This window comes from Staurois parvus, unplaced genomic scaffold, assembly GCF_062004578.1.
Source record: "Staurois parvus isolate SC_StPar_1 unplaced genomic scaffold, SC_StPar_1.0 ptg000261l, whole genome shotgun sequence".
Classification (NCBI taxonomy): Eukaryota; Metazoa; Chordata; class Amphibia; order Anura; family Ranidae; genus Staurois; species Staurois parvus.
In genome coordinates, this window is record NW_028318057.1 from 171,433 (window position 1) to 190,613 (window position 19,181).

At 40.1% G+C, this 19,181-nt stretch overlaps 1 protein-coding gene across 1 annotated transcript in view; it reads right to left on the reverse strand.

The window, feature by feature from the left end:
• The window catches only part of CNTN2 (contactin 2), a 159,064-nt gene that overhangs the window by 73,398 nt on the left and 66,485 nt on the right, over positions 1 to 19,181 (reverse strand). The window contains exons 6-8 of the mRNA XM_089681118.1: positions 11,885 to 12,094; positions 5,902 to 6,004; positions 931 to 1,106 (exon numbers count right to left, since the gene is read on the reverse strand). Coding sequence (XP_089537244.1) covers positions 931 to 1,106; positions 5,902 to 6,004; positions 11,885 to 12,094 — 489 coding nt within the window. The remainder of the gene's footprint in view (positions 1 to 930; positions 1,107 to 5,901; positions 6,005 to 11,884; positions 12,095 to 19,181) is intronic.

The window sequence follows — 19,181 nt, forward strand, 5'->3', positions numbered from 1 at the left end:
ATGCTGAGAGAGTTTTTGTTGAAAAATTGAGAGATATTTGCAGAATTACCTGGGCAAATTAACATAATTCACCTTGATATGGCAATTAAGCCTCACATCAAAGTAAATTTAAAACCTTACTGTATTGGGTACCTAATGCTCAGAGAAAAGCCATTTCAGAAAAGGTACAGAAAATGTTAGCTCTTGACCTCATAAAGGAATCTAACAGTGAGGGGTCAAGTCCCATGGTGCTCATCCCTAAGCTGGCAGCCTGAGGATCTGTAATGACTACTGGAAACGAAATGAAAAATCCAAATCAGATGCTTCTTCCATGCTACGGGTGGAAGAATTAATAGAAAAGTTTGGTCCCACCAGGTACATTATTACCTTCAATCTTAATAAAGAGCATTGGAAGTTTTCCTTAACAGATAGAGAATAGGAAAATACAGCTTTTGTGATTTCAGATGGGGTGTACCAGTATGTGGTCCTCCATTTTGGCTTAAGTGAACTCAACCTCATTCCAAACACTGATGGACTACATTTTTAAACCCCACAAAGCAAATGTTTTAGCATTTCTAGATGTTGGCATTTTCATTTTTGACTGGAATTCCCTCCTACAAAGGTCCAGGCAGTTTTAAATTTAATGTGTAAGGTCAGGCTAACAACCAATCAAGCAGAGAGAGCGTTTCAAGAGCTAAAGGTACCAGTGTTAACCACCACCAACCACCTACATGGGTGACAATACTCCTTCATCCTAAGTTGTTTTTCTTCCAATGTTTTTCTTTTGTAGGGCTTACAAAAACAATTGCAGGAATCGATATAAGTGAAAATAGTAGATGAAGGCTAGTGAAATCATGGTTTATAGATTTTTTGCTGAGAGATTTTAGTAGAGAATCTATTTTTAAGAAAAATAATGAATATATGTATTATCTACGCAAAATGGTATCTCACCTTGTACTATTACACGTCCTTGATGGGCATCCCGCCCCTTAGAGTTTTCAGCTTCACATTCAAAGGTACCATCATCATCAAAACTGACACTTTGTATATGCAAAACTGGGTCTGATGAAATCCACTGAGGAATCTGTGACGTATCTACCTTTCTCCACCGAATTCGAGGCACAGGACTATAGAGAGATGGAAAGGACACGTGTTGACACAAATTCAGGAACTGTCACATAAACGGTAATGGTATTTGACAGTTCATTTTCAAAACTAGAATATAGGTATGAAAACATGTATTTTATGCTAATCCTTAAGGAAAGCTCACTTCAGAGATTTCTACCAGCACAATGTTCATGTAAATCCAAAGCAATTTTAAAGCTGAAGCTTAGGTATGCTTTTTAAAGTAGTTACATTGGTCCAGTGTGGTTGACACTACTACACTGATAGCAGCAGTCTGCAGCTCTAGTGTTGAGAGGATGCCCTTCTGCATAGTAACCACAGGGGGTCTCCTGCTTGGTACTACTGATGTTCATACACAGCTTTGGATTTCTTTAATTGAATATAAGATGAGGTGGAGAGGTGGGGTGATTATGTCAAATTTGCCATCTAAATCCAATCAGAGAATGCCTTGTATTCATTGATAGAATACAAGGCTTCCTCTGAATGGTAGCAGTGCTGAGCAAGCAACCTCCTGTAGAGTTAATATGTAAAGGGACTGCCTGTCAGCACTGGACCTAAAAGACTGCTGATATCACAGTAGTAGCAGTGACTACTACAGTGATGTGCAGCTCACACAGCGATCAGTAAGGTATGAGATATGCATACTAACATTGGTCCAAGCTGGAACAACGTAATTATGCTATAAAATCATATCTAAACTTTAGCTCTAAGTTTTGGACAGAGTAGTGAATAATTAAGATCCCTATCAAGTATTTTATTTTCTTTCTGTGGAGTGAAAATTAAAAATGTGAAAAATTTGAAAATTTGTTTTCCATCACTTTGTGTACTTGAGACAATGGTCAACAGGGCCAGAAGTGAGGGTGAATCTCCCCATTAAAAAAACAAACAGGGTTCTTGTTCTTCCACATGCTTTCCAAAAATGGCTTTACTTTAATCCCTGTCCACAGCTGCCATTTTGAAAAGGAAATGGTCTCTGGAGGAGAGGCTAGAAGGCACCATAAACAATTGGGATTTATCAGTAAAAAAAGATCTGCTTTGACATCAGTCACTTTTTTGAGGATGCAAGCAAACTTATTGTATTAGACACTCAACTTAGGTGGAGCAGGACCAATAATCATTACAGGATGTGTGCCAGCATAAAATGGTATGTACATTGGACAAGTCAAGCTAACAACATGAACACTTACCTGTCTCCATCCTCTCCTTACAGACTGTCCACCTGCAAAAGAGACTGAGAGGATCCACCCATACTCCAACACCCCAAGACCTACAGCTACCTTGGTGCACCCACACTTTACCCTTCCTGGGGACTGGCACACACCCCAGTGCTTCAGCACGAAATCAGCAAAAACTGAAAAAACACCCACTAAAGCACTCACCCAGCATAAGGAGCTCCACTTTCTGAACTAATGACTATAGTATTTTTTGTGACCATGGACAACAAACATTAGTAATGTTAACCACTGTAAACAAATAATAGATTGACCTACATTCCATGGTTCCTTGAGCCCCAACATGACTTTAAACACCATGTAATATACAGAGACTATAGGAGACTATTTATACAAAATTAGCTTTTTGCCTTTTTCTATATTTATGCAAATTAATAATACCCTTAAAGTGTTACTAAACCCATAACAGTAAAATCAGTCTGTATATTCAGTAAATCATGCTTGTTATACTCACTGGAATCTATGGAGTTAATCCTCCGCATTGTGTAAAAAGGCTGTTTGATCCTCCCCTTCTTCTACTGTCCCCAATCCATTTGCTGATAGTACAGAGCTCTAGGGGTCCCTCTGTACATCCTCAGTTTAGTGTGTACTGCTAGAGAGTTTTTTTTTCTTTGGGAGGGTGCATGTGATCAGCACAGGGCCAATCAACACTGTCCAGTCAGAGGGTTAGAGGTTATGCAACCTCATAGGACAGTTAGAGGAGAATGAAAACTCCTCCTACAAGCTTTAACCAGTGCTCAGCCAGACACTGATAGAAGTCACAAGACTGCTACTGCTGATAAGAAAAGGTATTTAGCAGTTTATATTTACTACAATAATTGCACTTCCATGTTCTTTGTACTGTGGGAGACCAGATATAGTAAATGCAGGGTCCTGTGTTTAGTAACACTTTAATGCTTATAATATTGTGTTACTTTTTCAGGCCCCCACACACTGAATTTAGGTTTCATTAAATGACATCACAGTTTTCTCCCAGGAGCAAGTAATTGAATCTGTATATCAAATTGTTAGGTTGGAGCATAATTTTGAAACTTCTGTTCTAGCAGAATCTTATGACAAAACAGATTGGGGTGACAAGGCATTGTTCAAGTAAAGTCATGTAAAGCAGAAGGTCAAGGCAATTAGTAAACTGGGTTATAGTCACAATATCAGCTCAAATGCAAAACAAAATAACTGAAACTTACAAGGATCAGCATGATTGTTTTACAAATTCAGTGAAGAGAAGTGGAATATTTGTACTGGTTGCCAGTTCACTTTCTACACCTTATGGAGTATGCTAAAGTAGATTTAGACTTCAGAATGATGGATAAAAATGTTTGTTTGGGTTCTGACTTTTGCTTGGGACGCTAGACAATGGAAGTGATCAGTGCACCAATCATAAAAATTGTTATCAAATAAAAAAAAGTGTTACTTTAGCTTGAGGATAAAGTGTTACTGAAGTTTTTTTTACAAATCATGCAGCCCTTAAAGACTTTTAAATGTAGACTTTAACCTTGAAATACCAGATTTACAGTAATTAGTTTAGAACCACTGGTTTCAAAATGGAAACATAAAAAAATTGGTATTTGGGCAGAAGAAGGGATTCTAAGTTTGTAAGCAACTTGATTGATCTGGGTTAGAACCATATGTGGACAAATGTAACAAGGTGATAATATATGCAGCTAGGTTCTTGGCAAGATGTCAGTCTGTAATCATTGGAAAACCATGGAGGAACCGTAAAATAAAAATATATCATAAACACCATGCTTACTGAAGCTTATCTCTGTTCTGAAGACATTGATGTAGTCCTTATTATGACCATTCTCAAATAAACTGCCTTTATTATAACCCCCTTAGCAGTACTAGTGTTGTAAAAAGTAATGAAGCTGCTCAGCACTCCCTGTCTGGAGACTCTTTTGAAAGCATGTACCGGTAATCGAAAATGAAAATCCTATAGCATGCTACTGTATGCTTAGAATTCACCTCATGCACTGTGCACATCTGTCTCCCCCCTAAGAAACTTTTACTGGGTCTCTGAGTAGCAGATCTTGAGTTTGTTCTCAGAGGACAGCCTTCGCCTGTTCTCTTCTTGAAGACATATTCCAGTTCCATATAAAAAGGCCTCCTTTGGCACCTGAGTATAGACTAAGTCCAGGTAAACGGCTCTCTATATTAATAGCCATCTACAATTTATGTCCCAATTGGGTGCTCACGTAGTGAAGTAGGTATTGTTTGATACAGTGGTTTGCACAGAGTAGAATGCTGTTTTTCAGGACACCTGCTCACAATTAAAGCGACCTGTCCACAGTCTAAGGGAATTCATTCTGAGAATATGATGAAAACATATAAGCATAGGTTGCCTCCAGTCAAAACCACATATTAAAACAATTAGTAGATCTTGTGATATAGACCAGTAAATCTCAATATTGTCCTATAATGCTTCATCTTTGCCTTGTCCTCTTTTACCTTACAATCCTCACTATAGCTCAGTTAAGTTCCAAACAAAAAACGGCACCACACCCCTTTAAATATGAAGGAAGAACCAAGAGAAGTGGGATTTTTAAGGTGTATAATATACAGACTCAGAAGTATAAAACTATTTTTTTTTAGCACATTAAAAAATATTTGACTTAAAATTAAGTATATTCATCTTGATTGTAAGCTCCAAGGAGCAGGGCCCTCAAATCCCTCTTGTATTGTTGCTGTATTCTCTCCCGTTATATTGTAAAGCTCTGAGCAAATTGTTGGCGCTATATAAATCCTGTATAATAAATAATAATGATTACATGCAATAAATTGGTCTAGCGGTATGCAGATGTAATTCCCAACATGTTTTGCCCAATCTGGGCTTCTACAGGGGAAAGAAGCAATTCGCTAGTACTCTAAAAGTAATTAATGATTGACAATACCATAACTGCACCACATCCCTATTAGTTAGGTTCCAATTGACATTAAAGACAAACAGAAAGCCCCATGAGGAGGGAAAGATGGGTCCAGGGGCGGACTGACAACTCATGGGGCCCCCGGGAAATAGGGGATCATGGGGCCCCTGTGTCCTTGCCCAACTCAAAAAAGCCTATGAAAAAAGTACCAGGGGCATCTCATAGGGCCCCTTACTGACCCCGGGCCCTCGGGCAGTGCCCGAGTTTCTAAATGGTCAGTCCGCCCCTGGATGGGTCAAAGTTTGACTTTTGTGAAAAAGTTAAAATTTGCATAATATATATTGTTTGCGCTTTGATCCTCTTTTCTTCTGCCTCACAATGCTTAATATAAGTCAATTAGGTTGTTAATGACATTAAATGACCAATAGGAAGCCTCATAAGAAGGGAAAGTTGGGACAAAGCTTGACTTTTGTGCTATTTCCTATGGATCTAATGATCTTGGTTTTGTGATGTGGTTTTCACTAATGGTTTTTCACTCTAATGTGGTTTTCACTCTACTCAAGTGTTTTTTCCATCCTATGCTCCATTTAAATTGCCCAGCCTTTTAGGAAGTTCACTGGTATTTATTGTGTGTTCCATCTGCTTGTTTTTTACAATAGGTCCACGGTTATATTAGTATGATTTATCAATTGAAGGTAACTTACTTTCCAAAAGCAAAGCACTCCAATGTCACTGATTGCCTTGAGAGGGTGTAAGTCTCAACAGGGAATCGTACTTTAATACTTGGTGCATACAAACGTGGCTCTGCTACAAAACACAAAACAATAAACCGGTTAGGTAAATTTCAGTTTGAGTTTGATGCCCAGCATTATAACAAACATTACTAATGTTAAGAAACTGCACGCCTTATACCATGATAATATACAGCTGGTAAAAGAAGTATTGAACAAGTCACATATTTTCTAGGTAAATATATTTCTAAGGATGCTATTGACATGACATTTTCACCACATGTCGGTAAGAACTCATGCAATCCATACAGACAAAGAAACCGAAACAAATATGTTCAGAAATTAAGTTATGTGTAATAAAATGGAATTACACAGGGAGAAAGTATTGAATACGCTAACTGAAATTTGTTTTAACACTTACAAAATCCTTTGTTTGTAGTGACAGCTTTAAGAAGTCTCCTGTATGGAGAAACTAGTCCCATGCGTTGCTCAGGTGTGATTTTGGCCCATTTTTCCACACAGTCTTAATATCTTGAAGGTTCTGTGGGATCATTGTCTTGCTGAAATGTCCACCCTCCTTTCTGTTCATCACCCTGGTAGATGGCAGCAGATTTTTTTCAAGAATGTCTTGGTACATTTTTCCATTCATCCTTCCTTTAATGATATGAAGTTTGCCAGTACTGTGTGCTGAAAAACAGCCCCACACCATGATGTTCCCACTTCCAAACTTCATTGTTGGTATGGTGTTTTTGGGGTGATGTGACCTCCAAACATGGGGTGCATTATGGTATAAAAAGAGTTCAGTTTTGGTCTCATCCACCTATACTGTATTCTCCCAGTATTTCACAGGCTTGTCTAAATGTTGTGCAGCAAACGTTGAGCTTCAACCTGCTTTTTCTTCAGCAATGGAGTCTTGGTGGTAAGTGTGCATACAGGCCATGGCGGTTGAGTGCATTAATTTTTGTTTTCTTTGAAACAATTGTACCTGCTAATTTTAGGTCTTTCTGAAGCTCTCCACAAGTGCTCCTTGGCTCTTGGACAACTCTTCTGATAATTCTTTCACTCCTCTGTCAGAAATCTAGTGAGGAGCACCTGGTCATGGCCGGTTTATGGTGAAATGATGTTCTTTCCACTTCCAGATATGGCCCCAACAGTGCTTACTGGAACATTCTGAAGTTTAGAAATCCTTCTGTAACCAATGTCATCAGTATTTTTTGCAATAATAAGGTTGCAATGGTCTTGAGAGAGCTCTTTGCTTTTACCCATCATGAGATGTTTCTTGTGTGACACCTTGGTAATGAGACACCTTTTTATAGGCTATCAATCAAGACTGAACCAACTGATAATAATTTGCACTGACAAGGGGCATAATTGCTTTCTAATTAATGATAGATTTCAGCTGGTGTCTTGGCTTTCCATGCCTTTTTGCACCTACTTTTCTTCATGTGTTCAATGCTATTTCCCTGTGTCATTCCATTTTATTACACATAACTTAATTCTGAACTTATTTGTTTGTGTTTCTTTGTATGTATGGATTGCAGGGGTTGTTGCTAACATGTGGTCAAAATTTAATGTCAATAGTACCTTTAGAAATATATTTACCTAGAAAAATGTTCAATACTTATTTTACCCGCTGTATATTGTGATGTATTGAGTTAAATGTATACTTTATTTATTTAATTAACCCTAGTTATGTATAATGATACTACCTATTTACCTATACAAAGTAACCATTGGAAGCTACATTTTTAAAATGCTGTTCTATATTACACCTCCTTTCTTGTTTGAGTACATTTATTGCACATAATACCTTTCTGTAAATTACTATGCTGTGGCTTGAGAAACACATTCAATCATGACATTACAAACATAAACATCCTCTTGTGTCACCTTGATGCTTCTCATAGTTTATCTTCCTTTTTTTTCTTTTCAAAAGAATTGGTCAAAGCAAATGTCAAAAAATACAAAGCAAGTTATGGCATAACCAGCAAGTTCATCACTCAATAGATTTTATAAATCACATGAGGCCGTTTTCTGGCACCAATGCATTTGTGTTCACAGAACTAGTTTTAGCTTTTGTGGCAAGTAGCCCCACTTGTGGACCTGGGATATCCACTGAGTTGAGACAAACTCTTTTGGAATTCCATGTCTAGGAAATCACTGAATTACATTTAATTTACTGGCAAATGAGAAAACTTCCCAGTTCCAAATAGTCCACAAACCAGAATATGCTGTCTATGAATGTCTAGATAAATACAAATCCCATACAACTTTTTGATATGGGTGATCATAGGTTCTCTGGAATTAAAACTGTGATGCCGCAGGCTTAGTAGACATTTGTGCATTATTTTTTTATTTTATATTTTTAGGCCTGTCCAATAAAGTATATTACAGGCTCTGTTTTACATTTCTTGACTACAATGTGTCCCTTGTGCATTTACTACATTAATTTGTTTTTTTCACGGAATTGGAAACCACCAACCTTTCACCTCTGTAGATTTGATTATCAAACAACACTTCATAAAAGTTCTATACATTTGTCCCTGTTGCAGCTGTTTTTTTTCTAAAATAGGAACGCTAGATATGCTTAAACGCACTTCTCAAATGCTTTACCAATAACCTCTATCTTGAAATAGTAGTTTTTTTGGGAGTACCAGGTGTCATAACCGGAAATAGCTTCCTAGGCTTTTAAGGTCTTTCAATGTTATGTTAATGTTGGCCTAACATCGTAATTGTAATCATGAGCATAGTTGATCTCTATCCCCATTTGTAACTTAAAAGCATAAATTACTGTTTTGTTTTCTTTCAGCTGCATGTCCCCATGTTTTTGTTTGGAGGCATCAACATGAGCTTTTGAAATATAATAGCATGCTAATGTTCCAGTTTAAGAAATATGTTTTTTATTTTATGCAAAAACTAAAAACACATTTTTGGGCAGATGTCAATCTAAAGAAGTGGGCAAACCTAGGAAGGCTGTTTTGCCTGCAAAATGCCATAGGTAAAGCCAACATGTGATGCGGATCCTCCATGATGGAAAGAATTGAAATTCAATGAATGACAAAGGCAGGCCATGGACACTAAGGCTGGAGAGGAAAAGGCTAGATGATAATGGCTGTCCTCTAGCTAGGAAATGAGGCAGGCTCTATTTGACCTGCTCCATCCTTTAATGCACACTGGGAGAAGCACACTGGGACTTAGAAACTTCAGTACAAGAGGGGAGCTTGTACAACTGCACAAGATTGAAGATGTGACTGGAGGTAAACCTGAACAATTTATAAATACTGTTTAACCACTTGCCTACTGGGCACTTTTACCTCTTCCTGCCCAGGCCAATTTTCAGCTTTCTGCGCTCTCATACTTTGCATGACAATTGCGCGGTCATGGAACACTGTACCCAAACTAAATTTTTTTTTTTTTTTAGGCAAATAGAGCTTTCTTTTAGTTGTATTTATTTTATACTAAACAAACAAAAAAAGGCTAAAAATTTTGAAAAAAAGTTTCTTAGTTTCTGTAAAGTATTGTAAATAAGTAATTTTTATCCTTCACTGATGGGCACTGATAGACTGCACTGATGAGGAGTCACTGATGGGCACTGATAGGCTGCACTGATGGGAACTGTTAGGTGGCACTGATGGGCAGCACTGATGGGCAATGATAGGCAGCACTGATGGGCATTGCTAGGCAGCACTGATGGGCACTGGTTCAACTGATGGGCACTGATTCAACTGATGGGCACTGATGGTTACTGATTCAGCTGATGGCCACTGATTCAGCACTGATTGTCAGCACACATGGGCATTAATGGGCACTATTGGCCACACTGATGATCAGTGCCTTGATGATCAGTGTAGATGTCCCCCTGCGAAATGCCGCTTACTGGCTCTCCCCTCCTCATGCGCTGTTAGCATTTCCTATTTACCCTGTGATCAGCTGTGATTGGACACAGCTGGTCACATGATAAAATCAGCTGTGATTGGCTCATTCCTTAGTCATGTGAACAGCTGTGTCTGAATTAAATTAATTAATAGCAAATGAAATTAATTAATACAAATTAATTTGCTGTTTTGTCATAATTTATTTCGGATCTGTTAAAATTCGTTACTGTTGTGATTCGGATACATCCAAATCTCAGAATCATGAAAATTTTGTCCCAATTTTGACCTGGAATGAAATGAATTGCACTTATCTAATGTCTAATAGCCTTCTGGACTTTGTCATTTTGATATTTTTTCTGACTTTCATGGCTGCACAGACAGGAGATTTTAATTGGATCATCTTGTTACCAACATTTGAATTTTTGGAAAATTAGAGCAGCATTGTGCTCAACATCACTTTCCCATTCTCCTGTCAGGAATGGACTCACCACAGGTGGTGCTGGGGCTCACCTGCCTTGTGGGCTGCAGTACCAGTGCTGGCCAGCGGGTGCTCTCAGCAGCCAGAATCTCACTCTTGCAGTCAAGCCATCACCTGAGGCTGATTGCAGGAGGTGTATTTAAGCAATGGCCAGGCCTTCAGTCAGGGCCTTGGTGTATGTTCCCATGAGCCCCTGTACCTGCATCCTGTCTGATATTCCTGCCTGATATTTCTGCCTGATCTGGACTCTGCTAGAACTCTGCCTGCACCGACCCCAGCTATTCCTGACCACTCTCCTGCCTGCTCCTTTGTACCTTGTCTGACCGATAGTTACCGACCCGGCCTGCCTGACTGCATCTGTGTTCCCGCACATATTGTGATTTGTTGGAGGTTTGGTTTTTGCACTGTGTGTACTATATAGTCTTAATAAATTATATTGTTTTACACCATACTTGAAGCCTGCGTTTCCCTGTGTCAGTCCACACATCTCTGGTCATACCTGGATCCCTGACATCCCCACAAAGTATGGTGTTTATCAGTCCTCCTTACCATCACATTTTTCACAAGTTAGCCTTGGCAGTTATGCTTTTTAGTGTAGTTTATTTGAAAGCACCCCTGCTTGTAGCCTAGTTTAGATCTATTAACTGTATATAGTTTTCAACTATGAGCATGAAATTAATTCATTTTGTTGGTACTTTGTCTCCATACTATCAAGCCCATTTGAAAGTCTTTTAGTGCAGCTAGGTCACTGCAACAGACATCAATTGTCTTGCAAATTGATACGATATTGGCACCCATATAGGAATAATCAAATTACTGTACTGTATACTTCAAAAAAACCTCTACAAAGAGAACCATCTATATTAGTTTTTCAGCAAGCTCAGAACCCCAGCACTAGGTTATCAGTGTTGTTCGCACATGTCTTTATTATCCAAGTCATATACATCATATTGATAAAGTCTGTGTTTAGTAGAAAGGAATCAGCTAATCATAGCAAAAGAGCAAAGCAAACTAAGGTCTGTACTTGATGGAACTGCATAAATAAATTAATACTTTTGAATATATTTGTTGAAATACATTCAAAAGTATCAATTTATTTTTGCAACTGCATCAAGTATAGACTTTAACTTGCATTGCTCTTTTGCTATGGTTAGCTGGTATGCTATGATTCTGGAGGACTTTGTTCCAAATGAATCAATTAATTATTTGTGAACACAAAGTTTTTTGCTAATAGTATCAGGACACTCACTTTGCTCTTTATTATAGATATTGTGCAAAACTGGTTTTCTTCTTGGGGTCTTAAGGTTGTTGTAATGTTTTATATATTATATGCATTTGTAAATGCCCTTACTTTTTTTTTTTTTACCCCACAACAGTAACAAAAACAAGTTTCTCCTATTTGTAGTTAAAAGGGCACTTGAAGATTATGTTGTAGACATGACATAGTACCATTACAAACAAGCCCCAATATAACATTACAAACATGCAACCCTTAGGCCAGCTCTAAGCTGGTGTGCAGTGGTGTGCCAGTCCTCAAAGTGGGACATGCGTTATTCTACAATAAAATTTTCTAAAAGCATTATTACTTCACTAAGCCACTAACCTCCTGGAGTGACGATAAGTGGAGTAAAACTACTATAAACACTTTTGGTTGTAAAGGCAATGTGACTGGTGGCAAGACAGGAATATTTTCCTTCATCTTCTGCTTCTGTGCGTGCAATGTACAAATTCCCTGTCACTTGGGACACAAAGTGTCTACTATCGTTGGCCAAGAAATTAGGAAATTCATTCAACAGCCATCGGTAGGATAAACCTGCAACAAAAACAGATAACAATAAATGTAAAAAAAATCCATAAACAAAAATAGTAAATCCATAATATGCTATTTAATTTTAATTTTAACAAATATGTTAGAGAAGGCTTGGAGAAGGAAATAAGGATTCTCAGAACTGCTCTTTCCCATACACCATTTTGATTCTGAGTCTACATTGTACAAAGCCACACTCCTCTTCTGCTACATCATCTCACATGTGTCCATTCATCTCATGAATTTGAGTTGATCTTTCTGACTGATGAGCACTACATCCTCCTTCCTGACATTGATGGCTGTCTAGGGAAGTTATTTGCTCCCAGACATCCTGTAGGTTTGTTATGTGACAGAGCGGGGGTTGGTGTCATGAGAAAGAAAGAAGCTTTCCTGCAACGTTCTACCACTAAGTGAAGGATGTTGGTGGCCAGATGCACCATCAATAGGACAGTCTCTCTCCAAATAATAAATATCTGACATGGAATTCTCAAACCATACAATCTCTTTTAACATGCTTTCTCAAATTAGGCAGACATGTCTCCAGACCTGTCAAATTTCCTAATTTTTTCAGGTGCCACCTATAGTAATACCTTTATATCCCACAATGTTATTGTAATCTCCTTGATCTTTTGTACAACTTAAGACTGGAGGCAGCAGACTTAATTGACTAATGATGATAGTATATTTTCTTTTTGTTATTGCTTATTTGCAAGTCCATTAAACAGGTCTAGCTGCAAACTGTGATCTGAAAAAGCAATACAAACAATACAGTGGGAGTTCAGGAGCTAGATATGGTAACCCTGTAAACCTGGGACCAGGCTGCTCTGGTCAGTATTGGGTACTGCTCACAAATGTACACGGATTGTAACGGAAATAACTTATTGCAACAACTAATTAATACAAGATCAGGATAAGACATCTAAAAAAAGATTAGAGGGAGTGCCAGAAGCCTAGAAGGAAAAAAAACCTAAAAGGGGAGATGATAAAGGACAACATACAATAGTGCCATTAGTAGTAACCAGATTTAGGAAGGATCATCCTTGCCAGACCTACCTTTTAACATTCTATGAGGAAGAAAGTTGTAATCTTTATAGAGGAATGCCTGTGGACATTATGTATCTGGACTTGACCAGATCATGTTATCCAGTACCCCCATAAACACTTATTTTACAAATTAAGGTCTATTTGCATTGATGATAGTTTTTTGTGCCTGGATTTTGGGCGTATCATGAAATCAGTGGGCCCATGTGCAAGATCAAAAGAGGGCCCTAGGTATTGAGAAAAATAAAAATAAGGCGTGCCACGGCGAACAGGAAGAGTGGTTTAAATTGAGCTAAACATTGGGCGTGGCTTAAAGAGGGCATGGCTAAATAGAGTACTTAACAAATCTTGAGTGAAATTAAGAAGCAGTTCATTGCTGGCTGTAGAATGCTTACTTCACAGATTTCCTTTTAATTTTTTTTTTTTTAATATTGTCCAGCTTTCTTCATTTGGAATACAGGTGCATTAAGATACATTTATGTTGTAAAATGCTGTGTAAACTGTTGGCACTAGTTAAATTCTGTATAATAATAATAATATTAATAAACAAGGAACTCTTCACCTAATCACCAATACGGAGTGTATTGCGGTGGGTGGTGTGTGCACGAAAGGGGTACAGAGTGTATGGTGATGGGTGGTATGTGCAGGAGATGGGTATGGAGTGTATGGTGGAGGGTGGTGTGTGCAAGAGAGGGGTACAGAGTCTACGGTGGCAGGTGGTATATGCAGGAGAGGGGTACAGAGTGTATGGTGACAGGTGGGGTATGTACAAGAGAGGGGTACGGAGTGTATGGCGGTATGCACAGGAGAGGGGGTACAGAGTGTATTACGGTGGATGGTATGTACAGGAGAGGGGTATGGAGTGTATGGACATGGGTAGTATGTGTATGACAGGGGTACAGAGTGTATGGACATGGAAGGTATGTACAGGAGAGGGGTACGGAGTGTATGGCAGTGGACAGTATGTGCAGGAGAGAGGTAAGGAGTGTATGTTGGTGGGCAGTATGTGCGGGACAGGGGTACAGAGTGTATGGTGGTGGGTAGTATGTGCAGGAGAGAGGTAAGGGGTGTATGTCGGTGAGCAGTATGTACGGGAGAGGGGTACGGAGTGTATGGCAATGGGTAATATGTGCAGGAGAGAGGTAAGGGGTGTATCGGTGGGCAGTATGTACAGGAGAGGGGTATGGAGTGTATGGCGGTGGGTAGTATGTGCTGGAGAGAGGTAAGGAGTGTATGTCGGTGGGCAGTATGTGCAGCAGAGGGGTACAGAGTGTATGGCGGTGGGTAGTATGTGCAAGAGAGGGGTACAGAGTGTATGGCGGTGGGTAGTATGTGCAGCAGAGGGGTATGGAGAGTACATGAGCAGTTGGTGGTAGTACCAGCTGTGAGAAATTAGGAAAGTGAATTATATTATTTCTATTACATGAACTGCTGCAATGGAAGGTGACGATGGAAATGGGGTGCAGAGTTGAAAAGCAGCAGGGGTTGAAGAGAGTGGGATGAGCAATTGAGTGGTAGTGTGAGGACTCCAGCTTGGACAGGATGAAGGAGCAATGAGGTAGGATTGGAATGCTGGCAGTATGAGAGATGGGGCACTTGTAAAAGGATTGCCTAGCATAAAGAGGGATAAGACTAGTAGGTGAAAAGCCTGTGGATGGGGAAAGGCTGAGGATGAATTGTCGGCTCAACAAGGGGGAGGAAGGGGGAAGTGGGCTGCTGTGAGTGTAGTGAGAGCCGGACAAGCAGTGGGAGAAAAGAGACTGTGACAGTGAGCAGCTGGTCAGAAGGAACTGGCGTATGGAGTTGTTATCAAGTGTGCAGTGATCTGGGCAGAGATCCCGTCATTTACCTTCTCCAAAACCGATTCCCTCGGAGGTACAGAGGCAGGGGAGGATTGGGCAATGCTGCAGATTCTTCTTGCTAGGCTCCATACAGGGTTTTTTTATGGCCCGATCACTGTGCACAGTGTTGAGTGGTGGCAGCAGCATCCCCTAAGGTCGGAGCTGGCCCGATGGGGCCCCATGTGCTTATCTATGGGTGCACTGTGGGTCAGAGCACAGTGGGCCCCCCCCCTTCAGGCTTGTGTGCAGTGAATACCTTGCACCCATGGATGATACACCACTGACCTGGCTACAAAACTGTTTACAGGAGTGCATCCAAGAGGTGGTGATAAATAGCATACCTTCTGAATGGTCTGGAGTTGTGATTGGGATGACCCAGGGATTTGTCCTGGGACCAATTCTGTTTAACTTGAACATAAATGTAGGTTGAAATAAATAGTTCAATCTCAGTGTTTGTTGACAATACTAAGCTAAGCAAGATAATAACCTCACAAAAGGATGTGGAAACCTTACAGGAAGACCTCAATAAAATAAAGGGGAAGGCAACTGCATGGTAAATGAGGTTTACTATTGATAACTGTAAAGTAATGCACTTGCAGACTAAAAATATGAAAGTTGTACGCTAGGGGGAAATGCAGGAATCTAGGATGGAAAAGGATCTGGGGGTCCTAGTATATCACAGGCTTAGCAATAGCATGCAATGCCAAGCTGCAGTAAGCAAAGCTAGCAAACTATTAGCATTCATTAAAAAGGGTATTTACTCAAGATATAGGACAATAATTCTACCACTGTACAAAATTCTGGTTCAGCCACATCTTGAGAATGCCATACAGATCTGTTCTCTAGACCTAAGGGGGATGTGCTGGCATTGGAGAGAGTTCAGAGAAGGACAACAAAGCAAATAATGGGACTGGGGGACCTCAGTTTTGAGGAATGACTACATACATTAAACTTATTTTCCCTGGAGAAGAGATGCTTAAAGGATACCTCCAAAACCGAGTTTCTTGTCTTCCCCCCAGCCCGGACACCACCCCCCATTGATTTCTCCGTCACATCCAACAACGCTACAATCAAACCCGCCCTGCAGGCCAGAGTACTGGGTGTCATTCTGGACTCCAACCTATCCTTCCAGCCCCAATCCAATCTTTAACAAACTCGTGCAGACTCCACCTCCGCAACATCGCCAAAATCCGCACGTTCCTAACCCCAGAAAGCACTAAACAGCTCATCCACTCTCTCATCGTATCACGACTCGACTACTGCAACTCCCTCCTCACTGGCCTGCCTCGCCGCTGGCTATCCCCGCTTCAGTCGATCCTGAATACGGCTGCCAGACTCATTCACCTTTCCAACCGCTCTGTCTCCGCCACCCCCCTCTGCCAATCCCTCCACTGGCTTCCGATTGCGCAACGGATCAAATTCAAAATCCTAACGCTGACGTACAAAGCTGTCCACCATACTGCCCCGAACTACATCACTGACCTAATATCCAAGTACCGCCCAGCACGCACACTCCGCTCCTCACAAGACCTCCTTCTCTCTAGTTCCCTGGTCTCCTCCTCCCATGCCCGCCTCCAGGACTTCTCCAGGGTGTCACCCATCCTCTGGAACTCCCTGCCCCAACCCATCAGATTATCACCTACTCTCCTCTCCTTTAGGCGCACCCTGAAAACCCATCTCTTCAGGGAAGCCTACCCCACCCCCTGCTAACTTGCCGACCTCCTCCACTCTTCCTACCACTCCATCCCCCACAGCTATCTCCTCCTGTGCCACCATCCCCTTCCTCCTAGATTGTAAGCTCGAAAGAGCAGGGCCCTCGAACCCCTCGTGTATCACATTGTATTGGTATTGTTCTGTCACATGTTCTGTCCCCCTTTGTAATGTACAGCGCTGAGCGAACTATTGCCGCTTTATAAATACTGTATAATAATAATAATAAGTTCACCTTTGGGAACATGTTACATGTTCCACCCGTTTTAAGGGTGGAACATGTAACATGTTCCCAATGCTACAGCCGCTGCCGCAATCCCCCCTCCTCCTCCCTGTGACATCAGTACGGGGAAAAGTTCCCCGTATTAGTTGTCACTTTTTATAAACAGCCCCACATGGCCATGACATTCATTCACAGAGTTCTGTGAATGAATGAACTCCAAGTTCCGACTGTCGGCTTGTAGTTCTCCATGAGTTATTTGGTTCATTTATTTGTCCTGTCAGTATATCTGCTTGCCCATACAAAACCAAAACCAAAATGAAACAACATTTAAAAGCAACCCCATCACCCCACAGACAAATTTTAATTCAAACTGTGAAAGTGAGAGCAATCATTCTTGGGCTCGTTCTTGGGCCTCAATTCATGGTTGTCTCTAAACTTATAACATGTAAAGGCATTCAAAGTGTCACCTATGGACAGTTATGTATGGCTTGCTCAGTTCTAAGGCTTGCTATGTCTCGTATCTACAGTATTTACTTGACAAAAACCTATTTTTATATTTTACCAAAAAATGGGTATTGTACTGTGTTCTAAAATAAATTTTAGTGTAGTTTTTCCAGAAAATATGCATTTATTGTTGCACAAATATAATGTAATATAAAACATAAGTCATTTAATTCTACAGGGCCTGTGCTGTCAGAAATTATACAATTTTTGAGAATGTTATATCATTTTCTAGAAAAAAATGCAGATTTTAACATGTGTGTGAAAAATGTAAAAACTGCAAAGTAGGTGCATGTTTATGTTCCTTACAGGGTCTACTTCTCACTCCATTATCTCATTAATCCATAGGCGAAAAAAAAAGGAAGGAGGTGCTACATTAACCATTAAAGCTTAATTATCTATCACAGTCTCCTGGTCCATTGAGAGCAGTGCAATACTCATTTGGTAGCATGCTGATAAAACAAAGCCCACCCACACAAAGCATTTTGTCAGCAAACCGCTTCTTCAGGAGTATCATGCAAGACAGCTTCTAGAGCTACCACATATATTACGTTGATCCTCTACTCTTTTCCCCTATGCCCTTACCTTAACCACTTGCCCTCCAGAGGATTTACCCCCCTTCCTGACCAGGCAATTTTTTGCGATATGGCGCTGCGTTATTTTAACTGACAGTTGTGCAGTCATGCAACACTGTACATAAATTAAATTTATGTCCTTTTTTCCCACAAATAGATCTTTCTTTCGGTGGTATTTGATCACCTGTGCAGTTTTTCTTTTTTGCACTATAAACAAAAAAAGACCAACAATTTTGAAAAACAAAAACAATATTTTTGACTTTTTTCTATAAAACGTATCCAGTAAAAAAATGTGAATTTTCAAATTTAGCTTTCTTTCAGTGATATTTGACCACCTGTGTGTTTTTTATTTTTTGCACTATAAAAAAAGACTGACCATTTTGAGAAAAACTATATTTTTTACTTTTTACTATTAAACATGTCCAGTAAAAAAATTAAAAAAAACAAATTTGTTCATAAATTTAGACCAAAATGTATTCTGCTACATGTCTTTGCTAAAAAAAATCCCAATACATGTAAATTAATTGGTTTACGTGAAAGTTATAGCATTTACAAATGGCAGTATATATACTGGAATCATTTTTTTTTTTTTACTTGTAATGCCTGGACTGCAGCGGGCATTCTGACACTGGGTGGGAACTGATTAACTGCCACTGACATCCCCAGTGACACTAATACAGTTATCAGTGCTAAGAAAAAGCACTGACACTGTACTAATGACACTGGACAGGAGGTTAACATCTGGGGCGATCAAAGGGTTAACTGTGTGCTGTGTGCTGTTTTACATAGTGTGCTGTGTGTGTTTTACTTGGGAGACATGCTGCTGTGTATTTCTCTGCTGTGCAGAGAAATACACAGCAGTATGTCCTTGCTTACACACAGGTCTCTCCCCTGTCAGCTTTGCGCAGCAATCACCAGGTGCCGGCAGGGAATCTCTGGCCGGGACCCAGTGATTGGCATGCCAATGGCGGCATGGGTAGGGCACCGCACATGCGCGCCCCCTACCCAGGAATACAAATCACGTATATATACATGATTTTGCGCAGCCCTGCCACCCTGTAGCAGTAATTCTACTATAGGGCCGTGGGCAAGCGGTTAAACTAGTTGTAAACGTAAAAGGTTTCTAACTTAATGCATTCTTTGCATTAAGGTAAAAAAAGTTTTACCTGCAGCTCTTTCCACAACCCCTCGCCATGTTGTTT